Raw genomic sequence first — 22,806 nt, forward strand, 5'->3', positions numbered from 1 at the left:
AGAAAATCATTTCATCTTTGGAAACTTGCTGCAAGCAATATTCATTATATTCAAAATATTTATTATTAAATATTTGACGAAACTCGCTTTAAAATATATTTTTTATTTACTTTGTTTTTATTAAAAACGTGAAAGAGGATATATTTTTTAATAATAATTTCTTTCAATATTGAAGTATCAATATTTACTTAATTCTAAATAAGCCTATATATTAATTCTTATTTAAATTTAATGCCACGAGAATAATAAAAACAGTACATTATGTAATATTATGTAACTTCAAAAATAGATTTTTCTTTTTTAGCTAAATGGAACCTAGTGTTAAGACACTCCCCTCTCCACGTACCGACCAATTTCCGAAATATTGCATGTTGAGAGGCAGAACTCAACTCTGCACTTGGTGTGCAGCACAGAGCGAGAAAATGAAAATGATTAATTCCCCCAGGTGGATCAAACCCGCACCCGTCACGCTGACATACAGATGCTATGCCGCTGCCCTACGACGTGCGATGGCCTCAAAATATTCATATTAAGTTGCGTAAATGGAATTGTGATTTCTTAACAAAAATCCTTTTATTCTAATACATATTATGTTTTGATTTTCCGTAACGTACTTAAATAGGCTTTCGTCATCTTTTGTGTACGCATCGAGAGCGTTCTACCCTTCAAATATTAAGGAGATTTTGGTGAAGGTCTGGTTCATGAGATTTATATATTGACTTTTTTTTGTTTTTGTAGCTTACTTTTAAATAATTTATTACATATTTACTAAAATTATGTATATTATTTACTTATTTTGAGGAAGTCGTGACGCAGGTGCATAAGTGTGTGACTGTAACGCGACGGTAGAGGGTTCGATTCTCCCTCGGGCAATGGATTATTATTTGATAATATTTTCATTTCTCCATTCTGGTACCAAAGCAAAAGCGCGGCGTTCAGTTCCGCCACTCAACACGAATGCCTCGAAAATTCGGTGAAAGTGGAGAAAGGTGTGTCTGTAAACACTAGGTTCTCTCTGCCTTTAAGATAAAATAATATCCTTTTTTACTTGACGTACTTATCTTGATATAATTATCGCTTAGCGGAAATGTTTCGAATACTTGTGGTCCCCCTAGTATAAAGCAGCAAATGCTGTGTTTAGTTTTACTAAGGGCTCGGGAGTAATAAAAATTCGGTCGCATCATAAAAGATGTCATAAACAAACGCCTTCTTATTTTATTTCTTTTAACTCATATATTTTTGGTATTGATTTTCCTTCTAAATGACTCTCCAGACTCTCTACTGACACGAAATTTTAATCAATATAATATAAATTAGTAAATTAAAATGATCATTAATGTTTAATTGTTGATTTATTACAAATGATAAGGTAACACATTTACATACTATTGTTCCATAGTAAAAATATTTTTGTAACTAAAGTATTTCTTTTATAAGCGAACGCCATTATAGAAGCGTAACTACTTGTGGCAAAAGAAAACATAAGATTCCAGTAGACTGCATTGCGGGAAAACTGAATAGCCAGTTAGTAGGTATTTGGTTATTAGGTTCTGTTTTCTTCGTAAAAAGTTAAATCGTAAATTTTGACCATATAAGAAATATGGTCAAATAATAGATTATAGAATAATAAACATTTTTTTTTATTTAATTCTACTTTACTTTGTATTTCATGACTATTTCACTATCAGTATTACTTTAAGGTAGTAAATAAATAATTTATTCATATAATAAAATTGTAATTCATCGCTGTCTGTAAGGGGAAGATATATGAGAAAAAAAATAGATTTCTTTTTTATTGTCTTTATTGTTCTATTTGATTTAATTTATTTTTTATAGTTTTAAAATCACGAAAGTAATTTACTCGTAGATGAGAAAGCAAGCGGCTCGCTAGTTTTAAATAAAACTACAAATTTTAAATAATACATTTATTTCAGTTTCTCTGTAAAATTAACAATAACATTTACACATCAATATCTTATTTTTCACAAATAAAGGATAACATCGTGGAACTTACTTAGGTATATCTTTATATGAATTCAAACAGTCTTTGTCTTTATTAATAAATATTGTATGCGAAAAACTAAAAATAATTATAAACATCTTTGGCACATAAGGATCTAGGAATTTTTATTCTTAGCTAACTGTTTCTATTATAAATTCAGTATTAATATTTTTATTTCAAAAGAATATTATTTATATATTTTAAGATTTAATTTCATATTATATTTTAAAATCTGCATAAAACTGTTTGTAACCATGTAAACATGTATATTTCTTTTAAAGCCGTTAAATATATTATGTAAGTATATAATTGATCTGTTAAAAACAAAATTGTATGTTAATAAATGATCAAAACTATTAATAAAAAAATTTATAAGTTACGAAACATTGACTAAAGTTACTTTTTTAGAATCATATAAAAAAATTAACGTAACGGTATTTGAACGTGGATTCCAATCCCGCTGCGTTTAAATCTTTATACGTTTTTAAAAAAGTATTTTTCTTTCCTAAGTGTGGTTTAACACTTTAAAAATGTTTAAAAAATTACTAAAGTTTATTTTAGTCCTTATCTATTACAAAAAATACAAAATGTACTATAAAGGAATTTCTCTAGTCACATCTCCCTATGTCTACAACATTCACATTAGGTAACGCAAATAGCATCTGAATTCAATAAATATGTTCATAGAAGGTTTCTTTATCATAAGTGTGAATCAATTTGAGTACATAAATATTACATATTAACAGTGCTAGAATAGTTAACAAAATAGACCTGTTCCTACTGGTCCACAAACTTACACTTACAAATAAAAAATTATAACATTTTCTACTTATATAATAATCTACTTTACTTACAAACACGAGTTCGCTCATTTTTACACATACACATTGAGGAAGTATCTACATGTACTACATTCACTGCTTTATCAAAAGTCACTTTTGGTAATCATCGTGTCAATGTTACTTCTGTATCACTAGAACTTCTAGAACTTTCTTTAATAACGTCAAGCTCTCTATTAGAAAGTGACGAATTACGAGAAAATTTATGAGCAACACCATATTCAAATTTATCGTCAAAATTTTCATGAACACAACCGTTATAGTCTTTTTGCTCGTCGGAGTCATCTTCTACTACATCGTTAACCTCTACTTCTAATAAATTATCATTCTCTTGAATTCCGTAAGAATGGAAACTCCTTTCCTGACTCAAACTACGTATTCTATCAAGATTATGTTCTATGTTGGGCATATTATCATCGTCTGTACAAGGAGAGTCATCAAATTTCCATTTAATATTTGAATTAAAATGTTCCACACCAGGATACATACTTATACTATTACTTCTATGCCCGAAAACCGGACAGTTTCGGAACTCTCACAAATCCGGATGTCGTCCATTACATATTTTGTTGAAGTTGCCTTCATCTAAGCTAAGATTAGAACGAGACCGGCCACATTCAAAGCCTGATTTGAAAAGACATAAGTCTGAACTTTTTAATCTACATTGTCTTGAACAATGTTCGATGTGAAATGCAGATCTGTCTAACTGTCTATAATCAGTCGGGCCATACCCATCAAAGAATCTTGAACCATGTTTACATGTGGGATAACCTTTAAATGATCCACTACATCGCATAGGATCTCTGTGACACGCTTTTTGAATGGCATGAAGAGAGTTTGATGATACGGTACGCTCTAATATTTCTCCCCAATATTTTTCACCAAGACCCTCAAACTCTCCTTTTGAATGTAATCCATCTGATGTAATTGGAGAGCCACAGCAGCCAGTAGATTTTTCAAAAGTTTGAAAAGTTTTTGTTCTTCGACAACATACCTGTTAAAATATAATATAAAATATACTAGACGTGTGAGTCGTGGCGCAGGGGCAAGAAGTGTGACTGTAAACACGACTGATTGTGGGTTCAACCTCTACTTGAGAAAATGAAATATTTATTTAAATTCATATTTCCAATTCTTCATTTATCGAGTTCCGCCACTCAACATATAATGCCTCCAGAATTTGGTGAAAAGTATAAAAGATATATTACTTACATAATACTGTATCAGCTCGTTACTTATTCTTCTGAAGTGACTATTCAACAGCCAATAAAGAAAGGGATTCCAGAAGCTATCGCTTAACGCTAGCCATGTAACAAGGAAATCCAATGTCGGCGGCACCTATTAACAAATAAATTATATCCTATATCTTATAAAACATAGTCGCTTTTTGTGTCTGTCTGAACTTTCTAACTCTTCTTCTTCTAAACCACCCAACGGATTTGGATGCGGTTTTCACCATTAGGTCGAGTATTTCTCAGGGAAGGTTTATATATAGTTTATTATTTGTACATTCTTATGTAAATTAACATAAATACGATAAATGTGTATAAAGTCCTATCCGCTGAGACACTTTGGCGCATGCGCTGCTTTAATGGTAAATACTACATGAAAAAAATGTACTGGAGTATTGTTCCTCTTAATAAGATCTACATAAAAGTCCGCGATGGCATATTCGTATCTTTTAAGAATAATGTGTAGTGATCATATTTCTGTCTAAAAATAGTAATTTCAATATATTTTTCATTGTGAGGGATATTTTTCCATAATGGTATTAATCCTTATCCTTTAAAAAACTTTATTAAATTTCTACGTTAAACGAAGATAAAATTTGCTTTTTAAACTATTTCGAAATTGCGATTAGTTTTAGAGAAAAACGCATTTAATTATTGACACATCACGCCGTTCACACATCAACTGTATCGAGTCAAGTTTCACTTATCCCTTACTCTCAGCATATAAATAATTATATTAGTTACGTTGGCCATTTAATGTAGATCAAAACTGTCTTTTCTGTTTTTCATTTTAATAAGTACTTTAGAAGTTGTTACAATATCAAAAAATCCTTGCTGCGAAACGCGTCTCGCGACGTTATGCTTATACAAGCGAGTCCGCCGCGCCCGCCTGCCTTACACGCATCGGTGGTTCAGTGGTAGAATGCTCGCCTGCCACGCGGACAGCCCGGGTTCAATTCCCGGCCGATGCATTCTATTTAATTTTCGTCACAGGCAGCCACGTAGTGCTTGCTTTTCATCAGGGACAGAATACCCTCTTCAGTATTAACCACAAGCTCGAAAAAAAAAAACCTGCCTGCCTTTATAGCAACGAAGATTTAGATGCGTTTGCACGTATTGGATAATTCGAGTTGAATGTATTATTTAATGTCATTTAACTATCTAAAAATAGTAATTTAAATATATTTTAATAAGTACTTGAAAAGATTAGTATCACATATTTAAAATTACGGTACCTACAAAAAAATCCTTGCTGTGTAAAACAATTGGAAAATCCTTATTGAAACTACGAAAATGCGGGTTGCATTAGGGTTTAATTAATTTTCACATTATCTTAAGTGCTTTGCAAACATACATTATATGAATAATCCAGTAGTAAAAGCGGGCGAAGCCGCAATAGGGTCGCTAGTTTTATAATAAATTAAATATACAAGAAAATATTAAATACAATTTATTTTATTATTTTAAAATATAAATACTTCACCTTGCAACCCGTACACGCCGCTACTACTTCTTGTATAGTGGCCGGAGTGACCATTACAATAAATCCTAAAGACATCGCAGCCATTGTACGAGATGTGCTCACGCTATGCGGCCTCACTGGTGTTTGTATTTGCTATGAGAAAAATAAAAAGTTAAATCTACTAGAAAACAATGAACCTATTTATATAGCTTCATACTTACAATCGTTTCTATTTCATTATGATTTTTAGGACAAGACAATGGAACTCCATTATGCCTGGGCTCTTGACTACATTTGCTCCTCGTTTTACTAACATGAAATCCTGATCCGTAGCAGTACATTAACGCCATTGTTGTTGGAAAGTAATATGCGCAACAAGCTAGAATTCTGCAAACAGAAGAGATAATTAAGTATCGTCTAATTATACTAGTAATTCATTTTGTAAGTATTTTATATACCTACAGATAAATGTAGATAAATCGAAGAATATAAAAATTCCAAAAAAAATTAAAAAAATAAATAATTCAAAAATTATGTTATGAATTTGTCAATAGCCTGTCTTGTTTATTATTTGACATTAATACTGAAAGCTGTCTCCATTTTTTTTCACTATGAAATTATTTTCATACTTTTCCTCGAACTTTATTAATATTCAATTATGATTTGCCCACCTGAAGGCAATTCTACTATGGAATACATCACATGCCATTAGTCCTGTTGAATTGAAGTAATATCCAGACCGAGGTAGGACCATCATCGCAAACAACGATACTGATAATATCCAAGTCACACTTATAATAAGGACACAACCCTGTAAAACAATTATATTACTGTAAGTAAATATATGAGTATGTGTTTTTTTTAAAAAAAAGATAGCAAATATTAAACAAATAGTAAAAAATTATAGTATTTTAATAATTCTTCGATGGTTATTCAATTTTTAATTAGAACGCGAGCTAATGATTAATGAATAGTGTTTTAAACAAAACGTAAATAATGTAAAAGATCAAAGGAATCATTGTATTCGTTTGTATCTAAATCACATTTAAATTCTAGTAGCAAGAACTCCTTAAGCGACTTAAAGAGGATTTCAGTGCAGAAAGGTGTTATTAAGCAAAGCCGTCTTTGAATAAAACTTTGAGTTTTCACGATTTAGAATTGTTTGAATAGAGATTGTTTTTGTTAATGGAAAAATATTCTCACATTAATATATAATACATTTGAACCCACCTTTTTACTTGAATGTTTCTGATAAGTGTTCGGATGTAATAAGTATAAATATCTGTCTATAGCCATACAAACTAAGATAATAGCACTTTGTTGACTTACTGCTCCCCTCAAAAGCGCCTGTAAAGTATAAATCTTTAATAACTTAGAAGAAATGTTACTTAACAAAATTCTAAGCATGAATCGAGTCTTAATAATTATACCAACAAGACTACGTTCATTCTACAGCAAAGCCGTTACCGTTACCGTTTTTCTGCTTGGTCACTAAGTAACTTAAAATTCTTTACAAAATTGATGTTATAAATTTCTCGCTAATCTCTTATAATTTATTGGTAATTTACGACCATTTCCGACTAAACCTTAATGGGTATTTAATCGCTTTCATGGCGAAAATCACAATCGCTTCAAAAAGTCATATTATTTATTTTTAAATTCAATGCTTCAGGTAGTAAAAAAATAAAATACTAAAAAATACTGGGGATGCTTATTTATAAATATATATAGTAACAAATACTTTTCTTCTAAAATAAGTGGAAATTTTCATTTTCAAATTGAAAATTAACTATTTATTTAGCCAGCCATAAATTAGCTATTTAAATTATTCCTCGAATGGGAATCAAACCCACAACCTGTCGCATTTCCAATCGGACGCATGTGCCCCTGTGCCAGGGCGAGCTCCAACGCTTAAATTATTTTATTCTAGATTTAATTAATTATAATTACCTGAATTTGACAAAATATTTCACCATAAGGCCAACATTTGTACAAGGCTGGTAGAAGTGCCACAGGGGCTATAAGAATTCCTGTAAATAAATCGTTGAGCGCCAAGGACGTCAGAAGGTACCTTGGCTGAAAAAAATTAATAAGTAATTTATTAATTCTTGTTTGTATCAAAATTTATCTGAAACATTTAACTTTATCGACTTTATATCAATTTAGTTTAAAAAAAAACTGAAATTGTATTCATCATTTATATTATTTCGTTGTTGTTCGTGTAATAATTATAATTTAGTTTATAAGAACTGACAGCGTCCTACTCACCTGATTATCAATATATTTAATATATCTCCTGTTATTAAGTACGCAAATTAATACTAAATTACTAAAAACTATGGCCATAGATATGGTGAAAATGAAGAACGCTTTTAATATATCCTCGGTTGCTGGGAAAGTAGACGGCCAGCCTTTACTGTTGAGCCCGCAGGAACTGTTAGACAAAGAGGGCGCCACTAACAATGCACCTTTAGTCGAGTCGAACATAGTAGGCGCGTGCGACCAGCAGCGCAATGTCTTCTTGAATCAGGCATTTAGATCTTATAATATACACTATCTGTAGCTTTAAGCCATTTCTTAGAATCTACTTCCATTATGTTATTTTTGAATAGTATTATATATTTCTGTTATAAATATTGGTTTTTAAAGACGAAATCATTGTGGCCGATACCTGTAACAAGAGCAAATACGTATTATTATACATTTCTTATTAAAAAAATATATTCATTTCATGGAGACCAGTCGACGGAAGAGCACAAAGTGTGACTGTAAAACCGACGGGTTATGGATTCGATCCCCACTCGGCAGAAAATGGAGACTGGAGTGTCTTAACACTAGGTTTTCCCTCTACCTAACCTGCTGCTGTGCTGCTGTGTGCGGCGCTGTATCCCACGAAAAAGCAAAAAAAAATGTGTAAAGATGGAGTAGTAAACGATTAAGATGTATTTATGCATAGTCAATTTAAGATCTTTTCTTCAAATCAGTGTACTATTACAATATACAGAGAAGTATACGATACAACAAAAGCCTTTTGTATTTCTAAAATACGGTTCAATCTCTATAAACGGTTATAAAATATTCTTATTGCGTTGAGGAAAATATGTAACAAAATATTCCCAGTGCTGCGGAAACAAAATCAATTTTACGTTTGTCGTTGGTGGGATTAGAGTAAAAAAATCATTTTGTTTTATGAGCCTCGTTAAACATGTTTAGGCTGCTGAAAAATTCTCTTCTCAATTTAAGCGATTTGGCCATTTATCCTTTTCCAATTGGCATACTTATGCTGTTAATTTTGATTATAAAATACTTTTTTATCGTATTGTTTTTTTTAAATATGAACTAATTATTTGTTTTATGTAATATAATTATTTTATAATAATTATATTTTCAGAGAACTTATCGTATATCGTTTCGCTGCATACACAAAACGAAAACTAATACAAAATCTATCATTTTCCTGTTCATTTTCTTGTTTGTTGATATTTTTAACTTATTTGTTCTCTGGCTATATATCTATACCTATACATGGAACGAGTAGAAGTAAATAGATGTCACTAAAATATTATTTTATAGCGAATTAATATTTAATATTTATTAAAATATAACTCAGTTAAACAAGTTGTTTTGTAGTTAAATGTAGTTCACCCGGTGAATTTGTATCTAAAACAACAATAACGTAACATGTCGAAATAAAACTCATATATAGTCTTCTATCTGTTGTTTATACAGTATGTTATTGTTAGCGCTGATAACTCTATTTATAAGCTACACGCTGCTTACGAAGTTATCAACTTTTAAATTACTTCATCTAGTACAATGTTTTAAAGATGTTCTTGATGTCTTATTTAAATTTATAATGATAAGATGATTCTTCTAGTTACTTTGGTTTTGTAGCAAATAAAAACTAATCGCAACATTAAGTTCCGCCACTCAATATAAAGTGTCTGAAAGAGGAGAACGGAGTGGCTAGACACTAGACTCCATTTTTCTATTATGCTTTATCAGGAATAGAAAGCGATATTTATATAAAATCTGCAAGAATTTTTTTTATTACAATGCAGTAAATTAAATTCTACTTTCTTCTTTAATGCTCACCTTACAAAATCCAACGACTTTTTTAACTTAATAGAAAATTAAATACACTTTGAAAAATCAATCATAATAATTAATATTAAAACTCAGTAATATAATCTACTATGCCAAAACAGAAATTATATTAAAAAAATAATATTTTCCAAGTTATCCTCATTCTTACACCGCAGGCTGTCTTTGTAAAAGATAATGCGACCTTTAATTGTCTTTTGTCGATTATCCTGAAAAAAAAAGAGAGATTTCTGCGATTCTTGGTTTCGTTCAGGCTACCCGCTGTTAGAATTATGACTCTGGAGTCACGATTCATTACGCAGCAAACATTTTTTCAAGATTCAACCATCTGTAATTAGGTTAATGTGCTCTCTTGTTAGGGATATATAGAAGTTTTAATCGAATTATAGTAACTTAGTGTTAACACATATAGTTTGAATTCATTTTCATCTCTCCTACAGCTATAAATCAGTATTAAGAACGAGTCGTTACGAGCAACTTTGTTTGCGTGAATTTAATGACTTAAAACGTAAGATTCCTGCAGAAAGTACGTAAGCTAGCAGCGTATGTAGCGTAGTAACCTAACGTAACATTCTTGTAGAAAATTCAAGGAAATGTTTTCTTAGTGCTCCTGTACACTGACACGAATTTTAACTTTCTACGCTTAGCAGTTTAGGCTTTAAGTTGTCTCTCAGTGGCTCCGTTAGTAACGGAGAGAGCCAATATAAATATTGTCGTCATCACAAATTTAGACATAATGATTTTATATATCAAAAACCCAAGGCAAATGAGAGTCAGACTGGACCACCGAGGCTTCTAAATAATTTTTAGGATTGTTGGCCGAATTGAAGTAAAAAAATTGACAAACCTAAGTGTACGTATTCACACATTTTGTATGAAATGAACTACTATTATAAGTTTGTTTATTTATTACTATGTTTTTAATAGTTTCATATATAACTATGAATTTACGTTAATATGGTTTCACTCAACTTAGAATCGATTTATTTAAATGTACATTAACTTAAATATGAACGTTTCTATTCCGCCGTCGTCGCTCCGAAATTGGCTGTTACCTGACAGTTTGAAAGAATACAAAATTACTCCGAAACATTAAAGACTTTGAGTTTTCAACCATTTGCCAAATAAAAAAGTTCTTAAACTGCCAATTCTTTTCTCTTTAAAAATTCTATATTATACTTAAATTTTGAATAAATATATTATGTATCTTCAAACATAATGCTAAAAAAAATGAAATTTGCCACACTGCCACGCAATGCCTCCAGAATTCGGCGGAAAGTGGGGAACGGAGTGTTTTAACACTAGGTTCCCTCTGCCTACTCTACATACAGCATGAAGCTGATGTATGTATGTACAACTAATATTTTTGTAGCATTACGCTGTATCCCGCACACAGCAATGTAGGCAGAGGAAACCTAATTGCATAGCGTAACTCAACGCTGCACTTTGCCTCGATACGAGTACGAGTGGGACACATTTGCACGACGATTCTTAAAACAAATCATTATTAATGTAAAAGAAACACAAATAAAACTAGAATAAATGGTGCAGCCATATACATTTTAGAAGAACCCTCGTGCTGTACTCGAGGCGCCACGGGCGGTCGCCATTGTAGCAATGGCGCGGGTCAAGATAATTATAACCTTCACAGTCTGACTTCCATTTTCAGATTTTGGAATTTTCAATGACCACTTTTAAAAAAACGAAATATTTGCTCTATGCATTGTAGTTCGCAAAAAAGACTGAACATACGTAGGTAAATTATTATGTACTTTAGAAATTTATAAATAGTTTTTTTAACAATATGTTTAAAAATACATATATACAAAAAAAGCCTAGCTGTTAAGGCTAGTTATATCTCTATAATCCACTACGCAACAAAATCTTGTTAATATAACGGGATTTCAGCCAACTACAATTGAACTAAGCTGACGTGATAAAACGCTTGAAAGTATTCAAAAGAACGGGCGTTCAATGTCACCTTGTTCGTAGATTCTTATACTAAATATGCTCATCATTATTATAAACATATGAATCTTCTATGACATTTCACTCTACTTCAAACCTCAGATCTTAAAAAAAACAGTGTAACATGGATCGATGATTTACGTAACATTTTTTTTTAGATTCCCGCTTTATTCCGTTTATGGCAGGGAAAGCAGACGGAACTTAGCGGTAAATTCCTCACTTTCTGCCAAAATGTAAGATATTGTCTGTTAAGCGACGTAAATTAACACCACCAACTGAACCAGTAAATAAAAATAATTCATTACCTCGAGTAGAAATTGAACCCACTACCGTCACGTTTACAATCAGACGCTATGCCACTACTCCACTCCTCTTTCTAATAGATATTAGATAATATAACTAATATATAAAATAATTATAAGCATATGATAATGTTCTGAATATTAACTTTATAATCTTAGCATAATGAAAATCTCTTGAAGTATACGAGAAAGTGGGTCATAGACATTTGTCCTATTTGGCTTCAACGTAAACTTGGGTATAAAGTAGATATCGTAAAACGGGCCAGAAGCGTATGCGATATAAAGCAAATGCCAACCGTACAGTTGGCCGGACGGCGGAAATAGAAACTATAAGTTGCTAAATTTATAGAAAATAACTGTCTTAAAATTATACAATGATTTAAACAATTGTTTTTAGAACTTAGGAGTCTTATATATAAAAATATAATTAGATATAATATTATTATTACCTTCTTATCTAAATAAGTATTATATAAAATTTCCTTACTCCTAAATAAGTCATTTTTTTTATTTTATTATCCATTATTGTATGTATTTCTATATTTATCAACCTTTCTCGCCCCTAACAAAAAAATGTCTTATTTGAGTAGGTATAGGGAAAACTCTTATCAGCGAGTGGTCGTAAAGACACGGTCCCACATATAAATACATACATTTATATTTATGTGAAAACATTGAGTCGTATTTACTTATATTATGAATGTTGTAAAATCATTTATACTTAAAATTATTAATAAAAATGATGTAAGAAAATAATAATTATTGAAAAGTATGGCGAAAAAACACAGTGTTTCCACTTGTTTTACTGTTTATTAAGTAAAAGTTTAACTCCTTAATTTTTAAGCCATTTTTCTTAAAATTTAGCCAACTTACCTTTGAACATGCTTGTAATTAAACGTCTGTCTATTTTTGATTACTTCCATAGTATACCAACATTGATAGTATTGGTCATCATCATTCAATCATTGAAGTGATGGTTAAAGGTCACAGTTAAAGAACGTTCTTCCACAAATATCCATTGAAAATATAGAGCATAAGCAACAGACTCATTTACATGAAAATTTGATGAGCTCAAGATTGCTCAGATTGCTCGCACAAAATTATGTATAATAACGGGAAAATGACGCCTAAATAATTTATGAATGCAAATAGAATTTGTAAATCAGTTTACAGGTACCTTTTTATATTCAAATCCGTTCCGTTTGCTATATGTAGGTACCTATATAAAAATAGTCGTTAAACAGTAAAGTCACAACTTCATGGAAGTCTTTCTTTCTGACCTGCTTCAAACTGAACGGAAAGCATGGCCTCTGGCTACATTTCGATTAGCACTTCTGAGAAAAGATTCGAAATAGAACGTTACAGAGTATTCTCGCTTTATATAAGTTTACTCTTATATAAGAACATGATAAGAAAAAATATGTCAATTAACTTATAGGTTTTTAAACAAGATTTTTTTTTAATTTTCATGCATTCTTAATTTGAAAAAAAAAACAAACATCTCAACACAAAAAACAAAAACAAACAAATCAAAGATTTTTTTCCAAAAAGTTTAATTTACAATATTACATATTTTTATTTGTTTAGTAACTATCCGACAATGCCATATTATATAGGTCAATGAGCAAACCTTTGGACAAACGCCAACAATCACAATTCATGTTAACGATCTTAACACCCACATTTCTCCATGTCGGCAAGACGAGGTTGTGTAATTTGTTTTACTTGTATTCTATTGCTTCCTTATCAAATCATAACATAGATATTCACACTCCATATATATACCTAATTATATAACGCCAAAATTATTTAAAAATCAATTGGAATTATGTGAACATTTTTATTTGATAATGCGACACCATTCATAGCTAAGCTAAGCTTAAAATCTTTTTAGTATATATTTTTTAATTTATCAAACTATTCAACCATTAAATTATAAACTTAATTTCAACATTCTACTCAATAATTTAAAAAAATAACCTCACAGTTATCTCGGTTATTAAACGGTCACCGGTACTTACCACGGTTTCTATATAACATTAGAAAGACAAAACTTCCACACTACCAATATATTTTTTTCTTATACGTTGCACAATGAGAACATTTGTAAAATTAATAGCTACGAACTTCCAATTGCTAAGTCGTCCCCTGGGCACGTCTACTTACATAACAAGCCCATAAAGGGAAACTTTGGAATCCACTTCGACCTACTGAACATTCAAAGACATTAATATAATCCCGATAAATCGTGTAAACGCGGCAACTAAGGAATATCTATTATATTCCCATTATAATATAATTTACAATATAATTTACAAAATTAATCCACTTCTAATTGGTACAACAGACAAAAGTGACCTCAAAAGGAAAGAAAAATGCAGGTTGCTACCTATCTACGTTTTGTTAATTTTCCCATATCCCAAAAACTACTGAAGCAATTTTAATAAAATTTATACTGTTCCCTAAGTCGAAGTATGCCAAACATAAATTAAAAAGAATCATCCCGGTATGACTCTTAGTTTTAGAGAAATTAGGCAACAAACATACACTTATCAAATCAAGCACACGCGTTTGGAAGCCTAAACTCAGCAACTAAAGAATATAATACTAAGGAATATAACATATTTAAAGAAGAATAATCTTATACAGACCATCATCCTTGACCAATTTTCGCCTAAAAAAACTAAAAGCCTTAGCTGTGTGTAAATAGGGCGCCGCCGCTACGAAAACATCTTTTAACATAGTCTGCTTAACTTTCTCGGTTTTTTTTTAAGAAATTCCTTTACCTCTATATGTACATATTTGTAATACATACAGCTTATTGTTGTATAGACATCTTGGATTCGATTTAAAAAAGGATATTGTTATCTGTATTGCATTCTTTTCTTTTAATATAAAAGTGACTAGAGCCATCATAAATAATATAGTTTTTGAGCACAAACTAATTCTATTTACACAAATTTTTCTTCTATAATTGTTCAATTACTTATAAAATAATATTAAGATACAATCCAATTTTGGTTAATCATGTTCATGAGTTAACGATTACACTAACTGAAAAAGATATATGTATGTATATATTTTTAGCGTCACGCTGTACACACATCATGGAAGGCAAAGGGAACCGAGTGTTAAGACACTCCGTTCCCCATTTTCCGCCAAATATTTAAAAGGCATTACGTGTTGAATGGCGGAAATTGGAAAATCTATTTCGGTTGATTGACAATACCGCCTTTGACTAACAACTGCACAAGTTCAATTCGATGAAAGTTTAAATACAGAACACAAATGCTTAACTCAAATACACATCAATTTCGTAATTACATTAGAGTTAGAAACTGCAGTAAATTGTATACAAAACAAGTAATAAAGATCAAAGACGGCATCGTGGCGCAATTGCTAGCTGGCTGAATGTATATATAGTGATAGGTTGAAAAAATCTATTATGTAGAGATTTATGTAACGTACCTAAATAAAATAAAGAGTCTCAAGAAATAAGAAAAAAATGAGAAACGATTATATTAAATACTTCAGATAAATTCTATTGGAATTAAATATAATGGAAATAAAATTAATTATGTTTAGTCTGTCTAAAGCTGAAAACAGCTAGGCCAGTTGGGATGATACTTTGTGGGTAAATTTTGTTAATGGGTTCCTGGATAATTTTAAAATATATCTGAAGCCAGTAGGTGGCACTGAAATCTGAAAGCACAATAATGGATCAATTGGAATTGGAAATCAAGAAATAGCACATTAGCAAAAGTTATTCATGATAAACAAACATATTTTATTGACATATACCTACATAAAATTCAAAGTTCAGAAATGACTAATGTGGAACTCTAAAAAGGAATAGATAATTTAATACTTTACACTCTTGAATAAAAATAATTTTCCAAATAAAGTGCGATGTTAAGTTACGCCACTGAACATACAATGCAACGAATTTCGGGCGGAAAGCTAAAAAACTGAAAACTGTAAAATAATAAAATTTTAGATTTCACCCTTGAAAATAGCAGATTTAAATAAGGACCAGATATCAACTTAAATCTATTTTTACATACTCGTAGTATAATGCAAAATCTAATTTATTAATTTTCAAGTTTCAGTTAAGCTATGTGCGGGATACAGCGTGAAGTTGTATTTAATTATTTACATAGTAACTGAAAATGTGTTATACAAAAGTTAAGCCTTGAAGCGATTACAAGCGAAATGAGTTGAAGCCTTTTTCAATATCAGAAACGCCCACAACGTAATTCGATTAAGCCTATTAACGGTCACGATGAGGATAAGTCGGTAATTCCTGTTTATATATTTAAGAAGAATAAATAACTTAAATAGTTTTTACTACCATTGTATAAAAATCATAGATTTTTTTAGAAAACACCATTACGATGCAGTCGTTTTAAAGTCAACCATCGTCAATAGCTGCGAGTTCCAATTTCATTTCAATCAAAAGAAAAGTTATGTATGTAAATATCACTATACTCTCTTCTAGCCTAAGCTTGGCTGTTCCAAGAAGATATCACAAATCCTAGTATAAATATCTGCACCATAATAACTCATCTTCATATATCGTAGGAATAAGCGTTAATATAATGCTTATGATAGATGATATTCCATTAAATAGGGAAGAAAATAAAGAAATTTAAATTTCAATAGCCACTTCTAAATTTAATACCCCAATTAACACACACCCTTTTCAATACATTTTTAGTCTAAAAAAATTTAATTAGAAGAAATTAGAAAATTACCAATGCTTTTTTGTAAAAAACGCACAGATATCTCCTATTTAGCTAAAAATAAAATTCCTAAGCAGATGAATATTAAAATTTATAACAAATAATTCTTAGTTAGAAAAAATAAGAAAATATATAAATGCTTAATGGTAAAGGTAATTTTATAAATTGACATAAAAATTCTGCATTCCCATGTTACTAGGTTGGTAGGCAAGCAATATTTAAATGTATTTTTTTTTACCTTTTCAAACTGTATATTAATTAGAGGCTTGACGAATCATTATATAGCAGAGTAGGCGGAGAAAACTAGTGCTGAAAGATTTTGTTTCCGCTTTTCGCCTAATTTTTGAGATATTATTAAGTATTATTGTTGTGTATTATTATTGTTAAGTAGCGTAGCTCAACGCCACAGATTGTCTACTACATAAATTAATATAAAATATCTTCGATAATATGAATAAATTTCAATAAAAATATGAACTTGTAAGATAATAAAAAAAAGCGCGATTATTTTTCGCTTGTCGCATATTTATTATTCAGAAAACAAAATAAATTTGAATCATGGAATACATTTTGTGTCAACATGTTCTATATATTCTATATTACGAAAAACTTCCCTTCATTTGTTGTGAAATTTGGTATTCTGTTTTCGTAAGGAAATATGTGAGATATGTCAAAGTCGATATTTCTTTTCGATATACAATTACTGTTATTGGGTACATAACATTGCCTTTAGAACATCTCTTTCTATAACCAAAAGTTCGAAACAACGGTAAAACGAAGTTAACGTGTGATATTATGAAATTGGAATCTTGTTTTGAATTACGAAATATAATCTATATATATAAAATCGAAAGGTCACTCACTCATCACGAAATCTCAGAAACTACATATGCTAGAAATCTAAAATTTTGCATAGGAGTTACTTATAGGACGTAGGTGCTCGCTAAGACGGGAATTTGTAATATTCGACTTCTAAGGGGTTGTTTTTGGGGTTGAAAGTTTGTATGAAACTTTGTTACTAATGACATTTGTCTTTGTCATTCGTTACTAAATGCTCAAATTTTGCATAGACGTCGCTAGCCATGTAGCCATGGAGACAGAAATTAAAAATAACATAGTTCACGCGGGTGAAACCGCGAGCGGGCCGCTAGTAATTCATATAATTAAAAAAAGGTTTCTTCCTTCTCCTTCATATGACTAAAGTAGACTAAAACTGCCTATATAAGTTATACGAGAATATGATTAATGTGTTTGCATATACAACACTTACAACTTAGTTGATTTTCTATACAACGTTACATGCAGGGTAGGCAGAGGGAAGAACCTGGGAACCTTGTGTTAAGACACTCTGTTTTTATTAAGATACTTCCGTTCTTCACTTTCCGCTGAAACCAACTCCGTACTGCGTGTCGAGTGGCAGAACTCAACGATGCGCTTGGCCTCGATACCAGAGCGAAGAAATAAAAATATTAAATAATTAATTTGCTCGAGTGGGAATCGAACTCACAACCTGTCGCATTTACAGTCTGCCTGGCCTCCATTATAAATAAGCATATATTATTGTAGTAAATACTTCAGCATGTCCGCTTCCGTGACATAATGAGATCGTCTGTCACGTCGTCCACAAAGGAAGCGCACTTGCAGACTAATGGCACGCTCTAACCGAATCGATGTCACTTGCTTCCACCGAGTAGAAATATTTCCATCACCAAATCATATCGCGCGAAAACTTTGCGGCTGACGGCTCCGCTGTTGATGGATGGATATGTCTCTGTCAAATTGCCTGCGATTTCTGGTGAGCTTTAAAATTTATTTAAGTATTTGAAACTTGACGTTTTTGTAAAATATTAACAATTTTCGAGATAAATGTAAAATGTGTTTAAGATAGAGGCCGTTAGTGCGCAGCGGCATAAGGGTGTGATTGTAACGCGACGGTTGTGGGTTCGATCCCCTCTTGAGGAAGTGAAATGTTTACTTACGTTTATCTTTCCATTTCCATTTCTTAGCTTTGTGTGTGGGGAACTTCTTAGCACTAAGTTCCTTCTGCCTATCCTGCTGTGTGCGGGATACAGCGAGAAACTGATTTATATCAGATACTTAGAATTCAATGGTCAATTTAAAACGTTATGAAGAATAATAATATGAAGTAGGAAACGGAAGTGTCTTAAAAGGAACGGACGTCTTAACACTAAGTTCCCAGGTTCCCTCTGCCCATTCTTCTATATGTGACACAGGTTGAAACTAAAAAAAAACAACAAAGAATAATATTGAGGGAGTCATAATCACTTCTGGGTTTAAGCCAACCCTAAGCTGCTAAATAATGACTCAAATGCCTTCAAGTTATTATATAAACAGAGGCAACTGCCAAAAGACATTGTAACGTGCTGGTGCCGTGAAGTGACGTCTATTTAAATGTAAATCAACACCATATACTGGTGTGTATTAAGCCCTCGTTATCTTAGCAGAATATCCATTAGAAATTTTCTATTAATTCTTAAGAATATGGTGTATTTTTGGTATTTATAATAAAATAAGCTATTCCAAAAGTACAAGCCGTAAATTATTTACGATTAAACAACAAATTTCCTGTAAGATATCCAAGATGACCAGACAATCCAAGATGTTGAACTAAAAAGCAATCTGAATTACATACCAAACACAACATGACGTGTAATTATCATGTCAGTTCACCACGTCAACACTCAACAAAAATATAGAGACTCATTTGACAGAAGAAGATCAACATATCGACAGAGGCATACTTCAATCTGGCATAATATTATAAATGCGAAAGTTATTTCTATAAGGAAGAATTTGATATTTATGATTAAACCTTTAATTAATTAAAAATACAAAATTTCCGCAACTCAAGAGGCAAATGCCTCCAGAATACGGCAAAAAGTAGGAGCGGAGTGCCTTAACATTAGACTCTACCCACCCCTCTACAAACAAGCTGCAGCTTGAAGCTGAAAAAAAATATAAATACATAATTGCCATGAAAATTTATTCTTTGTATTTTAAAAATTTATTCATATGTCACTGAAGAGAATTTTCACACGAACTCGATACAAACCACTCGACACATACAGGCTGCCAATTAGGCAATATGTTGAGCACAGATATGGCTTACATAGAATTTTTGAAAAATAATCAACAATTTTTATTTGATTTTAACATCCAATTAGTTTCTTAAGTGTAATAAATAATTTATACATACTTTTGATTTGCTTTTAAATAAACATAAATCTACTTCTAAGTTGACTCGTTTATCGAAATCCTCTGAAAGATATTTAAATCAAATAGTGTCGTTATTTACCTATAAATAATTCACCGAAAGGGTCCGACACACCATTCAGCAAATATATTAACGTTGAAACGGTCAACATAAGAGCGGTCTTTGGTTATATTGGTAAGTACTCGTGCGGTCAATTACGCTTTAAGTAAAACTTTAATTAAATCAAATACTTATAATGAAGTCGTAACGGATCGGTGTCTGTACATGGAAGGTATATCAGAAAACCTATTGCAAGGGCCGTTTTTAGTGCAATAAAACCCCAAATAATGAGTTTAAATAATTTTGTCTGTTTGTCTGTGAGTATGTTCACGCTAATCTCAAAAACGGACTAACCAATTTAAATGCAGTTTTCACTATTAGATTCTTGTTTGTCTATACCTACATATAAATAAAATTGAGAGATCTATCTGTGATTTCAAAATAACAGTTTTTTTTTCAAGTGTTAATACTTATTTACACGAAAGCAAAACAGAAACAACAATATTTAAAAAAATTGTCACAATAATTAAATATTAAATTGAAGCGAGAAAATTTTCAAAAATAATAATTAATTTCTATTCCATTTTGCATAATTCAATGTGTATAATTTAAGCAAATATATTCAATCGGGTCTTATTAAACTTAACGAGCACACACGAAGTCTGATTAGGAGTAAATACGTGCATATTTGTATAACAATATTGTAACCTAGCTGTGCTATACTTGTATACCACATATTATGAAAACTAAACATAGCTTTATAATATTTAAGTCAATATACGACACGTTTTATCTACCTTTACATAACATATATGTGACATTTAGATTAAAAGTAAATAAAATCGCTTTCGAATCAAATACAAAACAATTACGTAAATAAATATGTTTCTTTGATTATAAATACAAAAAAAAAATAATCAAGTGGCGTAATCATAATTTTATTTTTCACGAAATACTAATAGCTTTTTAAAATAAAATATTAAATATTAAAATTAATACTCCATGCGATACTATCTCATAGCTGTACCTATACCGACTCTACTTCATGTAATTGCGTTTGAAATGACCTTCGCATCACGACCCACTAATTAACAGGTAATTTACTAAAATTACCTACAATATTTTTTTGATGTTACTAAATTTGAATAGCGTCCTCTTCAATAAGTTTTTTTAAAGCTATGTCCCATATGGAAAATAGTTAGGTAAAGGGAACCTAATGTAAAAACACTTCGTTACCTTTCTTTCCACTTACCGCCGAATCTTGAGGCAATGCGTGTTGAGTGGCGAAACTGAACGCCGATTTTGCCTCTTTACTATCAACCCATTGGAAGAGATGATTTTAAAATATATTTTTTGCCTCGATGTTAATAGAGCTTTTTCGAATCGAAATCGAATCAATTCGATTGTTATCGCAATTCTAATATACATATAATAAATTTTATTCATATCAGTACTATACATACGAGTATATTTGTCTTTTCCCAATACTACATATTGTACAAAATTAAACCTTATCCTCGGTGGAGAACAACAGTGAATAATAATGCCTATGAATAAATCGGTGAAGTAATCAACCCCCTATGTAAATTCTTCTTACATTGTATGCATGGATCATTTCAGGTTAATATATTTAGGTGCATCTTTATTATAATGCTGTATGGATGTTACAATGTAGATCTAAATGTGAAATGCTTTTGTAAAAATATTTTTATCTCTGTGCATATCTTTTTTTCGATATGACTACTTACTTCATTTATTTCACAAAAAATTGCGATTTTTTGCAAATTCTCGAAACACGAAATATTTAAAATTGTAAATAAAATAAAATATGTATAAAAACATTTTCTACAATAAAGGAATCCACAACCATTGTGCTCTGTCGGCAAGATTACCACTGTGCAACGACGACTACACTTTAAGATGTACTCAAGTACACGGTAATTTATACTTGGAAAGCTCGATGTGAGTGACGGGACGGGAGTCCTGAGAGGAATTCTGACCACTGAATGAGTCACGTAGAAGGCAGTCCTTTTGCCAAATGATATTTCAGATATTGAATAGAGTGACCCATTTTAAAGCTATTGATGTTGAATTTCGACTTGAATAGAATGCTTACAGCTTACATAGAATACCATTTTAATGGAGATTTTTTTATTGAATTCTTTAAGGTTTTTTTTTTCACCTATGCCTGAAATTGACTATTGATCGACACGAAACGAAATACAGTAAATCGTTTATTAAAGTAAAATTTATAAGTAAGCTGATAAATATTTTTAAAATAATAACTGAATTGTTTAATGGTGAAATTTATATTCCATTTTTTACACTACTCAGTCTGCCACATAATACGTTATGCTTCCAGAATCCGGCGGAAAGTGGGAACAGAGTATCTTTAACACTAGATTCCCTCTACCTACCCTGCTCTTTGCGGGATACGCCGTGAAGCTGACTACTCAGTTTATTAGCATTTTCTATATCTGTGTATCCGTCGCCGTGTTATCTTTTCTAGACGGTTAAATCAATGAAATAATTATGTAATTTTTATTTAATACAATAAATTTTAGATTTACTATATACGGATATATTAAGTGAAATTCTTTGTAATAATATATATAAATATAAATATTAGTGTTAGCAGTTAAATCAAATTTTGGAACCCTTTCCCTTGCCAAATGGATTCTAACCGCTGAAGAAGGTGAGAGGGTATACCTATAACACGACCTCATAGCAATTTATACTTACCAACCAACATCGTAGTAACTATGGTAAATTTATGCTTAAATACATATTTCTAATACTTACGATACTGTCTGACATGGTAGATATATCAGAAAAATTATTATTGTGGCCGTTTACTGGTGTAATAAAACCCAAAATAATG

The 22,806-nt window shown here is 31.0% G+C and overlaps 2 protein-coding genes across 2 annotated transcripts in view; both read right to left on the minus strand.

Moving 5' to 3' along the window:
* Positions 1-1,910: 1,910 nt before the first annotated feature.
* On the minus strand, positions 1,911-3,328 carry LOC146529245 (uncharacterized). Its single transcript, XM_085201773.1, has one exon. The coding sequence runs from the start codon at positions 3,326-3,328 to the stop codon at positions 2,948-2,950; it is 381 nt and encodes a 126-aa protein (XP_085057899.1). The 3' UTR covers positions 1,911-2,947.
* The window catches only part of LOC146529244 (trace amine-associated receptor 1), a 30,375-nt gene continuing 9,479 nt past the window's right edge, over positions 1,911-22,806 (minus strand). The window contains exons 2-9 of the mRNA XM_085201772.1: positions 7,804-8,206; positions 7,486-7,611; positions 6,766-6,882; positions 6,207-6,346; positions 5,757-5,922; positions 5,557-5,688; positions 4,054-4,179; positions 1,911-3,835 (exon numbers count right to left, since the gene is read on the minus strand). Coding sequence (XP_085057898.1) covers positions 3,377-3,835; positions 4,054-4,179; positions 5,557-5,688; positions 5,757-5,922; positions 6,207-6,346; positions 6,766-6,882; positions 7,486-7,611; positions 7,804-8,022 — 1,485 coding nt within the window. The 5' untranslated portion in view covers positions 8,023-8,206 and the 3' untranslated portion in view covers positions 1,911-3,376. The remainder of the gene's footprint in view (positions 3,836-4,053; positions 4,180-5,556; positions 5,689-5,756; positions 5,923-6,206; positions 6,347-6,765; positions 6,883-7,485; positions 7,612-7,803; positions 8,207-22,806) is intronic.

The sequence above is a fragment of the Heliconius melpomene genome, chromosome 18 (genome assembly GCF_056956725.1).
Source record: "Heliconius melpomene rosina isolate 202511_hmr_F chromosome 18, ASM5695672v1, whole genome shotgun sequence".
NCBI classification, from domain to species: domain Eukaryota; kingdom Metazoa; phylum Arthropoda; class Insecta; order Lepidoptera; family Nymphalidae; genus Heliconius; species Heliconius melpomene.

Excerpts from the sequence above, each read along its gene's own strand:
- LOC146529245 (XM_085201773.1), bottom strand. The coding sequence starts at position 3,328 with ATGTATCCTGGTGTGGAACATTTTAATTCAAATATTAAATGGAAATTT.